General features: G+C 42.1%; 1 protein-coding gene across 2 annotated transcripts in view; it reads right to left on the bottom strand.

The window, feature by feature from the left end:
• Nucleotides 1-11,370: 11,370 nt before the first annotated feature.
• GPAT3 (glycerol-3-phosphate acyltransferase 3) overlaps nt 11,371-19,390 on the bottom strand; it is a 29,188-nt gene continuing 21,168 nt past the window's right edge. For both annotated transcript variants that reach the window (XM_045019554.1, XM_045019553.1), the window contains exons 8-13: nt 17,939-18,054; nt 15,482-15,537; nt 14,857-14,942; nt 14,174-14,302; nt 13,363-13,442; nt 11,371-12,531 (exon numbers count right to left, since the gene is read on the bottom strand). In XM_045019554.1, coding sequence (XP_044875489.1) covers nt 12,405-12,531; nt 13,363-13,442; nt 14,174-14,302; nt 14,857-14,942; nt 15,482-15,537; nt 17,939-18,054 — 594 coding nt within the window. In that variant the 3' untranslated portion in view covers nt 11,371-12,404. The remainder of the gene's footprint in view (nt 12,532-13,362; nt 13,443-14,173; nt 14,303-14,856; nt 14,943-15,481; nt 15,538-17,938; nt 18,055-19,390) is intronic.

Below are 19,390 nucleotides of genomic sequence, written 5' to 3'. Positions count from 1 at the left end.
TGCTATAGGGCAGAGAGCAGCATTTGACTTTTTATGCTGGTGTCAGTCTCACAAGAAAGGGCAGCTCTCTCAAAATAGTAACTTTCAGAAGCAAAAGGAGTGCAGTTCTCTTTAACCAGTACCATGTAAATACTGCTTGTGAAGATTATTGACAGCCTGCCTGTACTCCATGGGGTTAGACAGCAATATCTAGACATAAAAGGTTCTAGTTTTGTCTTTATCGATATTTCCCTGTTTGGCCTCAGTTTGTTTTGAGATATGTAGTTTACTTGCAGCATTTCTCAAAGTCTTACGCTCAAAATTAACTGAAATTGGCTGGAATATGAGCAGCGTTACCTGAACTGAAAACTGTCTGCAGAACATAGTAACTCTTACTGCACCGGTTGGGGAGAGCCATCTAGTGGGGTATTACTGGGATCTGACTCTGATCTCATCTTAATTTCATTAATGATCTAGAATGGAGAGTAAACTGCACTTTAACTAGAATAGCATTTATTAAAATTCTCTCTCTGCCTTAGGTACTTATTTGGCCCCATCTACAATAGTATCTGAGTGTCTCACAATCTTACATGTATTTATCCTCACAACATACCTCTGCTGTAGGATAGTACAATTATCTCCCCACCTCTTCACTTTTTAAATAGATGGGGGAACTGAGGCACAGAGAGACTAAGTCCCCAAGGAAGCCTGTGCTGGAGCAATGAATTGAACCTGGGTCTCAGACAAGCACCTTAATCACTGGACCACACTTCCCCTTTATTATATATAGTCCTTTCTCCCAGGATTGCCTTCTGCACCAAGAGCCAGGCGAGGCAGTAGCACAGGGGTTCTGTGCCATTCAGGGAGTTTCATTACACAACAGGAATCCTCAGCTTTCCAACTGCTGTGTGCCAGAGGAGTGGAAAGCAGCCGGAGCAGATTCAAGTATTGGGCCGAGTAATTTTACACCACTGTACAGGACTTTTCTGTATGTTGGCATGTTTGTTTCTCCCATGAACAAGGGAGGATTTAAAGCAGTAAAAATTCTGCCTTGTACTTCCTGGTCTGAGAATCTGCCAATTGATTTGACTTGTTAACCAGCTTTTTTTTTTTTTGTTCATATGCACTCTAGGCTGCCTGGTGATGCTTTTTCACATGACATGGTTTATAACATTGCAATAATATAAAAATCAATAAATAGCATTTGCAACTTAAAAAAAAGGGATGTAGGGAGCTCTCAACTTGCCACGGTCCAGCTGGGAGATGCAATGTCTGATAAAGACCTTAAATGAGGGATATATGAAGTTTAAAATGATGTGGAATTAATTTAACAGAAATATTTTTTATAACCTCTGATTCAGCCTCTGGCATAAATACAGTAATTTACACTAATAAAAGGGAGTAACCTCAGGCCTTAGCTCAGCTAGTTTAGCAGGTGTTAAAAACAGTGCCCCTTGTCTACACAAGACTTCTAAAAATCATGTTAGGTAGCACGTTAGCTAACACATACTAACATCACACCTTTAATCCTAGCCTAAACAAGGCTTTAGTGTCACAATATGATAACAATATAGGTTTGAGTCTGTCTAACTTGAACTCATGATCTTCAGGTTTAGTTCAACTGATGTGTATCTTTTGCCAAGCCATTTTTTCAGTCCCACTGGTATAAACCACAAAAATGCTAGTCCCTATGATGTTCATATAGCTTCAGGACCAGGAATCAATACACCCACTGAAACCATAATAATAAATCCTAGTTCTTTATATAGCACTTTTCATCTGTAGATCTCAAGGCATTTTACAAAGGGCTCATTGCTTCACAAACTCATTCTGAATTTGGTTTTATTGGAGGATGGTCTGACAGTCAGATCTTGAGTGTGGATGAAATATTTGATCCTGCTTCTGTTGAAGCTCATAGCAAATCTTGCATTGACTTCAGTGGGACTAGGATTGGGGACTGCCTGAAAGGCATCAAGAAGAAGGAGGGTGAGCACAAAGTAAGCCTCATAACAAAGCACTAGGGCAGGTGTCAGCAACCTGCAGCACACATGCCAAAGGCGGCACACCAGCCAATTTTTACTGGCACGCTGCTGCCAGCAGGGGTTCCAGCCGCCGGCCCTGCTCAGCCCGCTGCCTGCCTGGGTGAGCAGAACCCTAGGCTGGCAGCGGGCTAAGCGCGGCCGGGACCCCGGCTTGCAGGAACCGGCAGACGGAACCCCAGACCTGCAGCGGGCTGAGCCACTCAGCTCGCTGCCAGTCTGGGGTTCCGTCCGCCGGCCCTGCTTAGCCAGCTGACGGTCTAGAGTTCTGGCTGCTGGCCCCTTGCCAGCTGGGGTGCCGGCCACCGGCCCCACTCAGCCCGCTGCCGGCGTGGGTGAATGGAACCCCCAGCTGGCAGCAGGCTGAGTGGGGCCAGCAGCCGGGACCGTGGCTGGCAGCAGCCAGCGGAACCCCAGACCGGCAGCGGGTGAGCCGCTGCCGGTCTGGGGTCCTGTCTGCCACCCCGCTCACCCCACTGACGGTCTGGGGTTTCAGCCGCCCGGCCCCCTGCCAGCCAGCGTCTGGGCCTCTAGCCCTGCTCAGCCTGCTGCCATCCTGGGGTACTGGCAGCCAGCCCAGCGCTCTGCAGCCACCCCTAGCTTCTAAAAAAATCTTGCATGTCTTGCACCCCCAAAAAGAGCATCTCGCACCCCCAGAGGGTGCATGCACCCCAGGTTAAGAACCACTGCACTAAACTGATAAGATCTGCATTTTAATTTAATTTTAAATTAAGCTTCTTAAACATTTTAAAAACCTTGTTTACTTTACATACAACAATAGTTTAGTTTTATAATGTAGACTTATAGAGAGAGACCTTCTAAAAACGTTAAAATGTATTACTGGCACGCAAAACCTTAAATTAGAGTGAATAAATGAAGACTCGGCACACCACTTCTGAAAGGCTGCCGACCACTGCACTAGGGTTCTTTCTGTACTGATGCAGGTGAGGGAAAGAGAAGCAAGTAGTGACATTGCTCCATGCTCTTCTAGAAGGTGCTGAGATACCACAGGGCTGCGTGCAATATAAGAAGTTGAATTGACTAGAATACTAGGATATCTTTCAATCAGCAATAGAATTCAGCAATGAACGCTCCACCCCACAGATCATTAATTATTTTCTGACACAAGTGTGTGTTTGGGGCAGTTTTACATGTTTAGTTTTATTCTGTGTTCTCAAGAACCTTTTGAGATTGAAGAATTGTTAATGTTGAAAGCAATTTGATCTCCAGCCAGTATCTTTCCAAAGATGCCTAAAGATGAGGACAGGTGCCTTGTGGGATTTTCAAAAATATCAAAGCACCTAACTCACATGAGGCACATATCTGCATCTTAGTTATGTGCCTCAGTGCTTTTGAAAAAGCCACTAGGCACCTATCTACACATTAAAGTGTCCAAATAACTTTGAAATTCTGGCCCTAACGCCAGCCTTAACTTTGACAGTAACTCAGCCCAGACAGATAGAACAGCTTGGCCTGGACCTACTGAATTTATGCTGTCTTCTTTGCATATGGCTAACTTGAGGGCTAATTAATGCCTGTTGCTAAAGCCTTTTGAATGAGATTCTCTATTTCTCTGTCTCATATGACACGGTATAGTTCTTATTGTTAAGTGTGACATGGAGGAGATTTCTGTTGCCAATAGTTCATGCTTCTGAATTCTTTTCCTCTCTCTTGAGCACAAACATAGCATTAAGAGCTGTGTGTACAAGTGCAAGTTTGATCATGGCTTGATCATTTGGAGAGGATTAAACCCTGCCCAGGCCGCTGACTTTACTGGGTGCAGAAATCAAGTGTAACCGTTGCATGCAGTGGAGCAAAAGAAAACAAATTACAGTACATTTGTACAAGAGTAGTTCTGTATTAAAGCGATCCCAATATGGTTTATATGCCATCATGTTCACTTTATGCGGTGGTGCTGTCAACCATCTAGCCTAATGCATTATCTGGGGATGAAGTGAGGATGACACAATGTTAACCTTCCTATTGTTCTGCTGCCACACAATGAAACAAACTATAGGAGACAGTGCCTGGCTGGTCTATAGGAGAAATCCAGGCAGTATTAAATAAACCACACAATAGGCATAATTATTTATCAAGAAGGGTTGGATCTTATTTTTGAAGGATGTCAGGTTGTATACATCAATGTGTTTATTGAATTGCAAAGGCAATTAGGCATTTCTGAAAATGCTACACAAATATAAAAAGCACAATGAACCCGTATTAAATGGTCTGAGGCCCTGATTCAACCTAGCAGTTGTTTAAGTCCATTCCTCTTCAGCAAAACAGTTATTCATGCAACCAAGTCCCACTGAAGTAGAAAATGTTTAAGAATATGCTTTAGTGTTTTGCTGAATTGGGGCTATAATCAATAGCTGACATGGGCAGTTTGATGCAAACCCAAATGCCGTAGAGCCTCTCTTATCTGAAAACCCTACTATCATAAATTGGGTTATGTCCCCTCATGTGCATAAGATATGAATTACTCCTCTTCTTCTATGAACTTCTGTTTATCTATCAAACAGTCTCTGTCCCATGTTCCATTCAGATGAAGAAGGTTTTCGTGTCATGAAGGTGACTATTTAAAAACAGCCAGTGCAGCATATTTCACGTTGGATGTATTTGCAAAAAAGTTACAGATAGTGTGTTTTTTCTTTTCCTTTAATGCTATAATCAACAAAAATGTGCCACTATTTGGAAGACCAGTTAGCCTATTTTTCCAATAGGTGGTCAAAAAGTATGTGGAGTGAAATCCTGCCCTCACTGATTTCAGTGGGAGTTTTCTCATAGACTTCAATGGGTCAGAGATGTCACCCAAGATTCTGTAGAATCTTTGGAAACATCAGGTGCTTAAGACTTAAATGATAGTGCTGAGAAGTCAGGCATGTAATATTTTTCTAAAGCCATTAGTTACAAAAAAGGAACAAGGCAGTAGCCTTTGGAATGGAAATATTATGGTCACAAAGAAATTCTGTCACAACTACGTCCACTATGGCCAGTTTTGTTTTTAAAGAAAACCTTCCCACACAGAACATAAACCTCTTAAACGTGTTTAAGATATAATATTGGTGCATAGCTAACAATACAGACAGGTCCTCTGCATTGAAGGTTCATCCCTGGAAATTGAATGTTACAATAAATGAGTGTTACAGTGATTCTCAATCTGTAACCAGGGTATAGGCAAGACCTCCCATCCCATTTAGCTGTATGGGAAGCGACCCCTGACACCTGTTTGCAACCCAGGTTGAGAACTCCTGATCTGTTAAAAGATCTAAAAAGGTTTCATTTCATTTGAATCACTGCCTATCATTGCAAGAAATGGTATAACCCTTTAAATGTAGAACATAGGAGGGAGAGGACCACAGTTAAAGTGAAAAACAAATAAAATCCCCAGCATATGCAGTCATCCCTTGGAACAGTAATATAATGTAAATTAAACCCTATCAGTGTAATTTTAGCAATGTATTGTGCACATGTTTTAAAAAATCAATTTTTCTTAAGAGCCAAAGGGTAAGCAGAGGTCGCATGCACAATCATAGAGCCTAAAAGCCAGATATTATTTTTGAGAGACTGTAATAGCTTGGTGATCAGTTCAAGAAAATCACCGTCATTCAAGATGATGTCTAACATGTACTGGCTTCTCTGTAAAATGAATTTACCTTTTCATTATTATTTACTGAGTGAGCATGTATTTCATTTGTATGGATTTTATCCAGCAAATAGAAAAAAGAAAAACACAGAAAATCTAATAAAAATATGGAGACAGTGAACAATCATTGGAGTCTGTATCCTGCCTCTTGAGGTCACATTTCTGCCTTTTTTTATTATGTTCATTTAGGGGGAAACAAAAAAATATTCAAGATGGCATCAGATTTAATCTGATAAAGGTGCAGACGCATCGATCAGAGATGGCAGCGCCAAGCAGCACAACTGTGATAAAACAAGCATAGTAGCTTGAGTGTCTGGGGACAGTTTGCCATTTGAGTCATTCATAAGCCCAGTGGTCTGGTACAACCATTTAAACTTGGGTGTAGATGCATCACAAAGGCTCTATGTAGTGTGCTGTGTCCCATATGAAAGGTTTAACCCTTCTCTGGCAGGTCACAAGCCTGGATTCCTTCTGTTCCAGAGAGCAGCAGCATGGATCTTTAGGCCATGATCCTGCAATGGAGTGATCTGTTGGCAAGTGGACCCTTAACTGGACACCCTATAGGGTCTGTGGGGGATGGAAGAATTGGGTTGAGAGGAGCGAGAGGACTTGAGGTGAAGAACTGGGAGAGGGATGGAGAAGAGTTCAAAAATTAGCACCCAGATCTTTGAATATTTAGCCTAGTGAAGGCTCTAAACCTCCTGAAAATTGTGCACACCATTTCCCACCCTTGAACTGGGAGCTTGCTGCAGTTTTAGTGGTCGTGATTGGATTTATAGATAGTCCTGTGAAGAACTAGGCAAACAAAACAAAGCCTATCACACCATCTGCCTGCAAAGGAGGTTAACACCACATGTGAGATATTTAAAGGGGGATGGACTTGGTCAGAGACCTCTGTGGATCTGTTGAGTACGGAGGGCAAGTCTAACCACATAGTGACACTTAGACCCTGTCCTAGAGGCTTCTGCAGCACTACTGGATTATTCATAACAAATTTCCAAGAAGAGACTATTGTTTCAAGGATTTCCACAGTTCTCTTTATGCTGACTGAGTAAGTCAACTAGATGGCAATGGCCCAAGTTTTTCTACCAGTTGTCTGAATTTCATATACCCGGGACAAACCACATTAAGGGTCAAACTCCTTTAAATCTAGGACAAATTAATTAAAAACCCCAAAAGACCAACATTTTCAGCAATACTTACAGTGCACTAAGTAGCTGAATGAGAAGCTTTCACGTGACATGAAAATAATTACAGAACCCAATTTGACTGTCACTAAAGCAGAAGCATAAAGGCCCTTTGTCCAAAGCAAACTCAAAGCAATCCTCAGTTAGGGGAGTGTGGGGATGGCCCTGTGGTAAAACTATTGGCTGGGGATTCAGAAGATCTGGGTTAATTTCCTGGCTCTGCCACAGTCTTGTGTGACCTTGTGCAAGTCATTATTTAGTCTCTGTGACTCAGCTCCCTATCTGTAAAGTGGGGATAATAAAAGGGATGTTGCAAGGATAAAGTCACTAGCATTTGAGATGTTTAGGTACAGTGGTGAGAGGGGCTATAGAAGCAGTTAGAATGGAAAAGCTGAAACTTAAAAAGAAAAACCTCAAACGTATGCGCCTTTAGCCATCTAGATTCCAGCTAGGCCCAAAGCCAGAAGTGTGAAATGCTGTGCCAGTAGGGAGACCGTCCGTCTCCAGAAAACAGGCAGGATGTTGCCAGGGTCTGCCCCCATATCCTGCCATCTGCACAAAAATTAATGTTTTATCCTAGTTTCTACTGCCCCTTCTACCAACCCTGCAAAAGTTCTCAAGCCAGCTCCCCAGACTGTATTAGAAAGAAGGAAGGGGGGTGAGCTAGGGAGGGGAAAAGGAGAAGTTGAGACCTTTCTCTCTGTCCTACTTCAAAAACCCTCCTGTGCAAACCTTCCCACTGTAAGTGATGGGTCCATCACAAGAGATGTCATATTTATGCTTTGAATTAGCCATGCTACAGGACAGGCACTTCTCACAGTATTCAGCACTGACATCCCCAACTGTTCAAAATTATGAATCAGGCCCCTATACATCATGTAATTAGCTGAAAAAATCATGTATTTTAACAAAATAAGTTTGTGGTACTTATTTGCCTTCTGGATTTTGAGCCGTTTGGGTTCACATTTTGAGCTTTTCCTCCATATCCATGGGGGCTAAAAGATTGTTTTAAAATGATCGCTGATATTCACATGATCATATGAGTCCAGGAGCTGGGCCTGAGGCTGACAGGACTGTTTCAAGCCTGATCAGATGCAGAATCACCTGAGATAGACTATTAGTTTGAGGAATGATGATATTGAATGGAAAGTTTCCTCAGAAGAATGAGTAGTTTACTAATAAGGAGTTGAGGCATTTTACATTTACTGAAATAACACCCTCCAGAGAGTGCAGAGTACTTCCTACTAAAACCCCTGCTATTTATAATAAGACCATGCACATTTATCCTGTACAGACCTTTCTAGTAGGTGGTAGACCTGGCCCTGACCATTCAACAGATCTTATCCCAATGCCACTACAGTATTAGATTTTGGACCCATAACCAGAGAATAAGGGAGTCTATGCGCACACACACACACACACACACACACACTCGCTTCGCTTCCCTCCTCCTCCCCCCCTCCAGTAGTTCTTATAAGAGAAAGAAAAGGAGTTGATGGGTATAGTATCAAGCATTCATTGCAACTCTTACCCTACACAGTGAAAGAAAGAAAGAAAAAAGAAATTTAGTTTTAAAAAGGGGTTCTTGTGGGTGCTTCTAGCTCTGCATTATCTGCTTCCTAGTGGTGTCCTGCAGCCTTTGGTTCCTGGGTAGCAATAAAGAGCTGATTGCCACCTGGTGGCAAATAAGATACACTTACATATTCTCAGTCTTTGGTGTGTGTGGGGTCTAATTTATACGTTTAATAAGTGTACTACTCTTGGCAAACTGTCTCTGATCAAGTACATTCCATAGAGGAGGAGAAAGAAAATGATTCAAACAGCAACCAGTTTACCCTAGAGGCTTTCCATGTTATAAATAAAAAAAAAAGACTATGAAATGTATCAGGACCCCTTCTTTTATCCCACATTCCTTCTGTGCAATAATCAGTTAAATTAGACATTAATGGACAAGGTATTTTTCCTTAGGAAAAGTGTTAAGCTCCAAAAAAAGTCCGACAAAAAATTTTTCAGGAGCTTGTTTTCAGAGGCTCATAAATGCAATTCTGTCCCATTTAATTGGCGTTTTGGCCAAGATGGAAGCCATCACAAACACTTACACATAGGAGCATTGCCATTGACTTCAGCAGGACTGCTCACTTACATAAAGCTAGGTGAATTTATGAGAGCAGGAGGTGCAGAGGTGTAACTAGCCCCATAGCCACAACACAAATCACAGCCAGTTTCTCTCCAGGATTCTTAAATTTAACCCTCCTCTACCAGGACTACATTGATGCTAAATTTGAACTCTTAGCCCAGTTTAGCTTCCCTCCACTGGTGCAGTTATAGCATTTCTTTATTAAATAGAAGTTATTATTCCCCCCCCCTCTTCCTCCACACACACACACCCCCACACAAATTCTACAAATTAAGAATGATCTTCAAGTAGATACCAAACCAGGACAATTCCAGCCCATACAGCATAAATGGCAGAAAGTTAGGAGCAAGAAGGCAGGGGTTTACAAGGGAAGCTACTATACAACCTTGGAGTGGTTGCTGCTTCTGCTGTCCTTGTAATAACAAAGCTTCAAGTTTACCAAACTGAGTTTTAAGATTCAAAATTGTTTAACAGCGATTACCACAAAGGTTTTCCTTTCCATCCCTCATCGCCAAGCCAGCTCTCATTTATTGCTCCCTCTTTTTTCATATGCACTTAAGCTTTCCCGAACACACTGCCTTTTGGGCTGATTTTTAATGCTTGGTTTGTGCCCAAAGGTTCTTTTTACCTCAAGAGTTTGAATCAAATTTCTTTGCTGTTTTTGAGTTGAAATACCACATTCCTCCACTCAAAAAGACAAAAGCAACTTTTCCCATTGTGTTAATAAAGTCTATCAGCCATGTTTATTCCATATCTTAGGACCCACTCAGCCAAGACTTAGGCCTAAATTTTCACAGTTGATTAAGGAGTTTGGGTGCCAATTTAGATTTTCAGCCCTGGGATATAACACTTTCTGAAAAGTCATATCCACTTAAGGTACATTACCTTTGGCCCCTAAAAGTTACTAGTCACTTTTGAAAATTGTAGGCTATAATCCAATATGCAATTAAACTTACGGAAGACCTTTACAGATTGTCAACATGGACCCACGAAACTGCTCATGGCAGTAGCCCTGCTAGCTTCAGTGGAAGGAATTCACCTGAGAGAGGTTCTCATGTACATATAGGTTTGGGCCCATAATTTTCAATTAAAGAATAGCAGTTTTCATATTTAGGAGCATATGGGAAATCCCCAGTTTATAGTGACCTATTCAGCATTAAATAGGTTCTCTCATGGCAGAGGGAAGAGGTTTTATTGCTCCCCCCACACACACACTTCTTTTAAAATAGTTCATCATTTATTACAGACTCTTGCACTGAGGCTCATTGTTATTGGTGTTTAATTGTAAGTTAATTGGTCTAGTGTCTCTGGGGTTCCCTTCTGTTCTAGTTTCAAGTGTGCAGTGTATTGAAGCAATTTATTTTCCCTGGATACGAGGACCATGAAGTCACTTTGTTCCTTTATTTCAAAGGCAAGGAATGGGCCTATGTTAGCAGAAGTTAGATTAAAATAGTTGGAATCCAGAATTGCAGCATGCCACTACGCTCATCTGAGCCAGACCCAGTTTGCATTGAAGTCAATGTTGACTTCAGTGATTTATCTCCTACTATTTTCACTTTGTTTTCTGACAGTGCATTAAGTAGGAACATAGGTACCTAAATCCTATTGTGGGTCTGGGCCTAGCTCATGCCTAAGGTCTAGCAGAAGCTTCAAATCAGGTATTACCCCACCTATTGCACTGGCAGAGCCCAATCCAGGAGGCATGCTCTGAGCATACCTAACTCCACACAAAATGGCAGGAGAGAGAGGGGGGATGAGTACCCCAAAAAGAAGAAAAAAAATCAGTGGTCTATGGGATATTCAGATGTAGGAGTTTCCTGCTGAAGCTGTTCCACTGTGTATAAATAAGATGTGTTAGGGCACAGAGAGCACAAGAGTAATGCTTACTTAGCACTAACTGCTAGGACACTCACCTGAGAGGTGGAAAATTCCCTATTCCTTGTCATGCAGGGAGGGACAGGGGATAGTTGAAGCTGGGGAGTTCCCTAACGAGAGGACTAAAGGGAGGCTTCCTCTGCCATTGCCACCCTTGCAAGAAACTGCTTAGGCTCCCAACTCCCACCTGTGGATTCTGAGCAGAGATGGCTGCATAATGCCCTAAGAAGGGCAGGGCTCAGACCACACCCTCTCTTCAGCATCTGCCATTGACTAGCTTAGGTGGCTCCCCAAGTAGCAGGCTGGCTTTTGTGGATCCCTTTCTTAGGAACCTGTTTCTCCCTAGGCATTGTCTAGGAATCCTGGGTGGCTAATTCACCGGGTGGCGAGGTGCTGCCGAGCCCATGTCCCTTGGTGGATCTGAGCCACACTGCAAGCCATTGCCCAACAGAAGGGGAAACAGAAGCCAGAACGAACAAGTTAGAGGAAAAATACCACCACCAGAGACACATTAGAAATATAGAATTTATTTCCCATTTACAATAAGGCTGCAGTACACATGCATTCCCAACCGGCCATTTCTTTTACTGCAAATGACACATGAATCCTGTTTCGGTTTGTAATAGATATTGCTAGCCCAGCCAAGTATGAGCTGTGTTGTGGTTGCTGATCCCCACAGATTTTTGTTAAGCTGTTGCATTCTACAAAAAGAGAATTACTTGCACTTATAATAAAAATGCATCCTCTGTAATACAGAGGTATCTATTTTCAGTTATGGAGCTCCCAATCATCTCTCCTTTTACTGTTCCCAGTCTGAAGAAGCACAGTAGTTTAGGGAATAGTTCCAGTATGCAGAGATGTTTCTAGAGGAATCTCCTAAATATCTTCTCAGGTATCAGTTTCCATTAGGCAATTCTAGGGTTAGAGGCCATCCAAGGTCCTGGTTGTGTTTGAAGAGGATGTTGTTCTGATTGCCCACCTCTCTCCCCCCTGTTTAGGGTCTGTCGTTCTAGGTTATTCACCACCTCCCTGCTTCACATACACAGAAATACAAACGAATGCATCAGGACACCACTAAAACTGCAAGATTAATTAAGAACTGTACAACAAAAAAGCCAGCCTACAAGCATGACAAGAGAGAAAGTAGCTGTTCAGGAAACAAATTTGTTTACAACTGCCAAGTGATTTTAGCAAGAAGAGTTATTTGCGCACACACGGTAATCTGACAGCATCAGGCCAGACTCACTGTATGCACTTCCCTTTCAGAGGTTCAAGAGAATGTCATGTACAGTTTTTAAAAACCGCACTCCCCCCCCACCAGTTTTATGTCAGGTTCTATTCCAAGATACCGGGAGCTGCAATTCAGTGGAATATCATGCTTTCAAGAAAAATACATAACAAAATACTGCCCCGTGTGTATGTTCTGCCCCATCCACATAAAGGTGATCACACATTAGAATAGGTTTGGTTTTTCTAAATGAAAAACCCACAGTATTTCTGTAAGAGCTAGTCCTGGGAAGCTTAGTTGGAAAAGCTGGGATTCAGTCTGATTCTGCTCCCATTGATGGATTTCCTGTTGATCCATTTCCTACTATCATCTTGCTGTAGTTTTTCTGCTGCTGCTCCTTGAAAGTGTCTTTGACTCTGGCCCTTTTCAGACCTCCATCCCTGGAGCATAGAAGACAGAAAGGATGCAGTTAGATGTTAACTTCAACATTAGGGAAAAAATGAAGTCAGAGTTGAGCCACTAAATGCCTTTGATGATCTGGGCCAAAGCCCTTAAATATATGCACCCATGTAACTTCACCTTGACTTCAGTGACAGTAGCGCTTGCGTAAATAGTATCATTTGTCCCTTAGGATACTTAAATTCCATGTCCCATCCTTGGGTCTGTAGAGCACTGAATCCACTTGTGCATTTTGACTGCTCTCATCAAGGCCTTGCTCTGGAGTTTTTCCAGCATGATCCACTTATTTTATAGCACTACATGCTCTTGGGGTACTGGAAACCCATACTGAGGCAGGGTGTTCAATGGGTAGGACCTGGGTCCTAGTCTGCAGACCTGGGTCCTAGTCTCAGCTCTGCTCCTGATCTGGTGTCTCTTCACTACAATAATGTCACTTCTACATGCCTTAGTTTCTATTTGTCAAACAGGGAAGACTGTATTGTGCTTTGAAACTTTTAGCTGAAACCCACTGTTCAAGAGTTCTGTATTGTCATCATATAAATTATTAAGAAAACCTTCTTTCATATGGAAGTGCTTGAATAGCCAACTCCCTCATTATCTACCATATACTGGCTAAGACCATTTAAGAACACAAAGGTTGAGGCAGTCAAAGCTGTCTAGGGGATTAACTCCTCTTCAATTATATAGTGAAGAAGTGTCTAAGTCCCCTAGACAGTTTAGAGAGTCTGAACCACATTCTATAGCCATTAAGACTCAAAAGACTTTTATGCAAAAAATGTCACATTAAGCCCAAGCAGAATCACATCTTGTACCAGGAAAGCTCAGTCAGTCCTCCTTGGTGAGCAATGGCTGACTTCACTCTGTTGGCAAACTGGACGGCATCTTCTCCTTCCTACAAGGGATGGAAATTAGAGTAAATTTACCCATGAATGTTTTTTTAAATACACGCAGCTGTGCTGCAAGTCCTACCAATTATTTAGTTTGTGACCAGAAAGCTTTTGTTTTCAGGGCATTAGGCTTTGTCCTGTTTTGTTTGGGGGGGTTTTGTTGGGGGTTTTTTTTGGGGGGGGGGGGAAGAGGGTGTCAGAGAGGGAAGTGGAGTGGTTTTGACACATTAAGCTCATTCTCTGAATGTCTAGTTTTTAGCCTTCTCTTCCTCAAATAATGTTAGTCCACCCCTCATCAGCAACCTGATACTAAATGGAAGATCTCACACTTCCCAGGTAAATCTAGCACACATTTTAGGTCTGTTTTTGAAGTGATGGCAAGATGGAGAAAGTTTCCCTCAGACAGATTGGTTTATTATTAAGTCATCAATTTTCCAAACAGCGAGTGTTATTCTTAGCAGCACAGCTCACATTAGCATGAGTAATTGTGTAGTCATTGTGCCATCAGCACTTAGTCCCAGAGCATCACTACATGAAAAAGGAGGCTGTCCCTGTCCAACAGCTAATACACTGCAGGTACATTCCATACTTAAATACACTGGGAAATGCAAAATTGAGAAAAGAAGTTGAACCATGCTACCAAGAGCACTGAAGGAGGCTCAATTTAAGATTGATTTTATAGGCTGTAAAATAAGTATGGCTCAGAGAATCAACCACCAACCATATGCAAAGATACCTCTCTGACCATCGGTGGCATGTACCAGACGTTGCACACAATGGCCCAACTTGTCATTATTCGCAACAGGTAGCTCACGATGTCATATTTGCTGCTGTTCCAGAACGCATCTCCAAACTGAGGGTCATACTGCAGAGGGGCAAAATAGTAAGTTTAAGTCATTACCTCCAGCATAAATGAACATGCAAATAATATAGATCCAAAGTGTAAACACGTGTTAGGACGCTTAACTCACAAGGCTGTATAGGAGGACATTAGTAACCATTACACATTGGCCTATACCCCCCCGAGGTAGAGTGGTGTTAGTCTAGCCTTGATTACAAGCTTCATGTTCTTATTCCTTCAAATATTGACTTGTTAATTCATGGGCTGGCCAGACCACTCCCTGCCTACCGTCTCTCCAGTCTTCCACGTTGTAAGGCAAACGCCAACAGAACCCACCAACAGGTTTCCACTTATTTCAAGAGAGCAACTCTAAAGAGACTGAATTACTTTCATTCGTGGGTATTCAGTTGTTCATCACTTTCTGACGGCCAAGTACACCAGAGGGCCAGTTGTAGGGCATGTGCTTCTACCAGCAACAGTACTGAGACAAACTTTTGTCCATCTCCCACCCACCAAGCGGCCAGAACTTTTTACAGGTAAACATCAGCATCTGGAGACCTATTGCTATTGTATTTTACCTTGATTGCAACTGGATAAATGGTCCCTCCTATTTCAAAGCTTCCTTTCTTAAACATCATTACTGATGTGTTGTTTATACAAGTGCCTGGACAAAAGAGAAAAGTCAGAGTGTTAACAGTCAGGAAACCTTTGTTCTATATTCTAATGGAGTCAGACAGCAGGATTATACCAGTTTGCAAAGCAAGCAACCACTGGGGAACAGTAAAAAGCACCTCCAAGAAGCATGAGTTAGTCTTTCCAATGTCTGTGCTTCGTCCAGGCCTAAAGATTGGAAGCTAGAGAATGGTGGGGCAGTGCTCCCCTCCCTGCAGTGCTAGAAGAGTAGGGTTGAGGTTTGGGGAAGAGGATGGAGGGGTAGGTAGAAGCAGGGAGGCCACGCGTGATACACAACTGGCTGTCTGCGTCAGAGAAGAAGGATTAAGCCATTTAAGTAAAAACCCTTTCAGCACTTCTTCCCCTTCATCCCACCATTTCTGGGAGGAGCTGGGGCATCCTGACACTAGATGTTTCCTATTACAAGTGTGGAACAAGATCTGTTTGAGCAATCGGAGTCACAGCAGGACAATGAAGAGCGACATAAGCACGGAGAAGCACTAAGTCCAGTGGAATGAGACAGTTTCTTACCTTCTGGAAAAATTAAGATTGGCAGTTTGTTCTTATCGGCTATGTGTTCTCTCAGTCTGAGAAAGCAGAAAGAAGGATGTTTAATCAATACATTTTGAAACGGGATTAATTTTCCCCAGTCATGTATGTGCATTCAACAGAAACCAAAGGCCAATGTTTGATGCAACGTATCACTTTGCATCTGTAATTCATAACAGGAATATCATTTGAGCCTAGATTCAGCTCTCTAGATCCTTTAATATTAATTTAGTCCTACCCAATATTTCACCAATTATTCTTACTTCAAAAGGGACATTCCCAGCTCCCTCTTGCACACGGATGTATTAGAGAGAGAGAACACGCACATGCGTGTGAGCACAAATGCGTGTTCATATTTAGCCTCTATTAACTGACGGTTTTTTAAGTTTAATAAGAGACAGCAAGGTTTCCCCTCCCCCCATGAAAAATGGCCCTTTTGTGGCAAGCTCTAGTAATAAGTAGTTAATATACTGTGGTAAGAAGAGGAAAGGATTTAACAAGGGAGTTTGTGAAGAAGCACCTCTGTTGCAAGATTCACAAGCAATAACTGAGGGGTTAAAAACCAACAGCAAGTATTTGAAGGGCTGATGCACTGAGAGGAAGTAGTGTTAACGCAAGAAATGAACAGCATAAAGTTCAAGTTAAGTTTTAGGCTGCCTATCCGGAAAAACTTCTTGTCTGTAAAATACTTTAGGCTGTGGCACACTCAAGTGGAAGCCCCACTGACTGCAATACTTAAACAGGCTGAGCAAAATATGTGAGTTTGATACAGGCTACATAATCTTGGTTCTAGTTATTTAATCATAGGCCTTCTCCATTTCTGAAATATCTATTATGCCCACAATTCTCACTCCTTGATCTTGGTTGAGTAGACTTTCTGGAATGCCCCTTCAATCTACCATTTAGAAGCCAGGAAGGTGAAAGACAAATTTATCCCTTATAAGACTATCCTGAAAATTCTACACAAAATTTAAGATAGGATACAAACACACGGCATTGGAATCCAACCCCAACCGACAGGTGCTCCTTTGATTGAAAGTTTTTAGTTTGGAAGGTTATGATGATCAGGACGATTGGCTAAAGATTTCATCTCCTGTCTTCTCCTTCCCCCTCCCCCTAAACAAACAAAAAAACCCACACACACCCTTCAGTTATCTTCTGTAAATGAAGTCGTTAGTGAAGGTATGCAAGAAGAGAAAGAGGGATGAGAGAACATGATTCTCCCCAGTTAATGAGAGCTTCCCTTCCTTGTTCCCTCCCATCATGGGAGGTCAGCTATACCAGACTCAGATCTCTAAGTAGGAACAACTCCATTCCTGAGTCAGGAGAGTGATTCCCTTTATAACAAACCTGAAGCTAGACTACAAACTTCATAGATACTTGAAATATAGCACTATCATCTCTATTGTACTACGCTAAGAGAAAGTTCTTCTTTGCGGAAATCTTGCCCTTTCCAGGAGCTCAGTACTGTAGGTAATTTCATCTAAAACAGCAAGTCTGTGGTTTTTAGAAGGCTCCAATTTAGAGAACATTTCAGAAAGAGCTACGGGTAATTCTATTTCATGGTAAAATTAAATTTTTTGTGAGTCATGTTAGGTTCCTACCTCCCAACAGTAAGTCCCAGTTTGGGATTTCATATAGCTTTTCCTTGACATTCATGTGGGAAAACAATTAAGATTATAATTGTGGAAAGAAACAGAAAGACACTTGGGTACCTGCTCACCAAGTGTCCCTGGCAGCAGAGTTATCAGATTAACCCCATGTCAGAAGTTCTGGGCAGTCGCACCTGGAACACCTTCGTCACTGGAACCTTTTGTCTAAGCTATTGTACTATAGGAAGAGATTCCAAGAGTGCTAAATGACTTTTCAAAATGTTGCCCCATTTCTGCAGTATCTCAGCACTCGTCTGCAAGCACACACTTGCCTATTCTCTTCCCATCTGTGGGTAACAACCAAGTTCCATTTCTGTTGCAAATTACATGCATAGTAATATTCCCAAAGAAAAAGAGCATAGGATTGCTCCCACAACTGTAATTTTTCCATTCACTGCATGCATGTTGCAAACGACTGCAGTCCACATCACTCCAGACTATGGTAATACACAATCATAGAAGGAAGTTGAGTCCTGGTATTCCCAGTGTTTCTGCAAGGTGTTTAGCATTTAGAACTAGATGGCCAGATATATTCACTGCAGATAAAGTGCTTCTACAGTCTAGTCTTTCACCCTCCAGAAGAGGTAAGACTGTTTGGCTGTCTGTCTCTTATGCAATACTTGGGTTGTAAGCCCTATGGAGCAAGGGCCATCTTTTTGTTCTGTGTTTGTACAATGCGGTTCTGGCCCATGACTAGGGCTCCAAGATGCTAGGATTGTTATGGTTAGAATAATGCTATTGTTCACAGCTACAGCAGCACTCAGCCGAGTGATTGCCCATTCCTTACCTTTTTGTCACTAGGTGGCGGTCTTTCATTTCTGAGCGTTCAAACCAGACATGGGGACAGGCTTTGACGGTGGATCTCTGAATAAGTCCCATTAGACCCCCATGAGCCTGGCCAACCTGCAAGCCCAAATGAGACAGGCTGCTACACAAAACTCATGGCAAAATGAAAGTCCATCTGCTTCATGCCTATTTAAAATACAGCTATGTATCTCCAAGCTAGAGCTTTGCAATGCAAACAAAAACAAAAAAAAACCCCACACACACACACACAAAAAAAAAACAAAAAAAAAAACACACACAGTAAAAGCATTCGTTTCCTAGACACCTAGAAAATACAGTATTGGATAGCTGGTCTTTTAGCATTATTTAAATATTACACATCACGGTTCAAATCCTCAATATACAGACAGTAGAAAGTAAACAGGCAACTATTTTATTAGCATTTACTTTTGTGCATCTTCAGGAAGTCACAAAAAGACGCTTAAGGTTGCATTTTTCTGGCGCACCAAGTTTCCACTCACACCCGGGAACACTGTCTGCACACAGCTAGAAATCCCTTTAAGCACGTTGAAACCAATATGGTAGCTACTAAAGTCACTTCTGAAGTTCTGTGTTTACAAAATAGTTTAAAGTTTGTACCATCTTGGTCTCTTCATTATTTTGCACTAGGTTCTCTCATGCACATTAGGGTGCACATATAGCTATGAGTATTAACACACCTAAATTTTGTAAGTTTTACATGCTTTTGCATGCACTGTGCACCAACTGCATGAACAGAAAGAGGTTACTCATAATGCAATTACCATCAATACTTAAGAGAAGTCTTCCTCTTTCCTTGTCCTCTGCCTTTACTTTTATAAAGTTTTAGGCAAAATATTTTGCAGTACTCTTATCTACCAGTGACTTGCACAGATTTTAGGTACTGTCAGTCACTGAAGTGTTACAATCGAAAAATTAACATTTACTAAAGATGAAAGTTAGAGTTTCATACCACTTTTGTGCTATTACCACATCACAAGGTACACTGAGATGCCCCATCTTAACCTGTTGCTTCCTTTTTTTCTGAGCATTTCACAATCCCAATAATTCAGCTACAAAGTAGATTTCTATTTTGCATCTCATCCCCAGAGCACTACCTGCAGCCGCGCTTGAATTTCAGTCTTAAGCTGCATGATGGGCAGGCCACCACAAAAGATCAGCTACTGCCATTATTTGTGGGTGCCTTTTTACAGGTTGGACACACTGGGTATATTTACACTGCAACAGAACACCTGCGGCTGACTTGGGTTCGCTGGGCTCGGGTTGTGGGTTATAAAAATTGCAGTATAGACTTGTCGGGCTTGGGCTCCAGGACCCTGAGAGGGTCTTCCCTCGGAACAAGTCTGTTGCAGCAGAATGTTACTGGGCTTGTTCTTTTGGAATGACTAGCACCCAGTTTAGTTAACTTATGACC

Source organism: Mauremys mutica, chromosome 5, assembly GCF_020497125.1.
Source record: "Mauremys mutica isolate MM-2020 ecotype Southern chromosome 5, ASM2049712v1, whole genome shotgun sequence".
Classification (NCBI taxonomy): domain Eukaryota; kingdom Metazoa; phylum Chordata; order Testudines; family Geoemydidae; genus Mauremys; species Mauremys mutica.
This window is presented reverse-complemented; position numbering and strand designations above follow the sequence as displayed.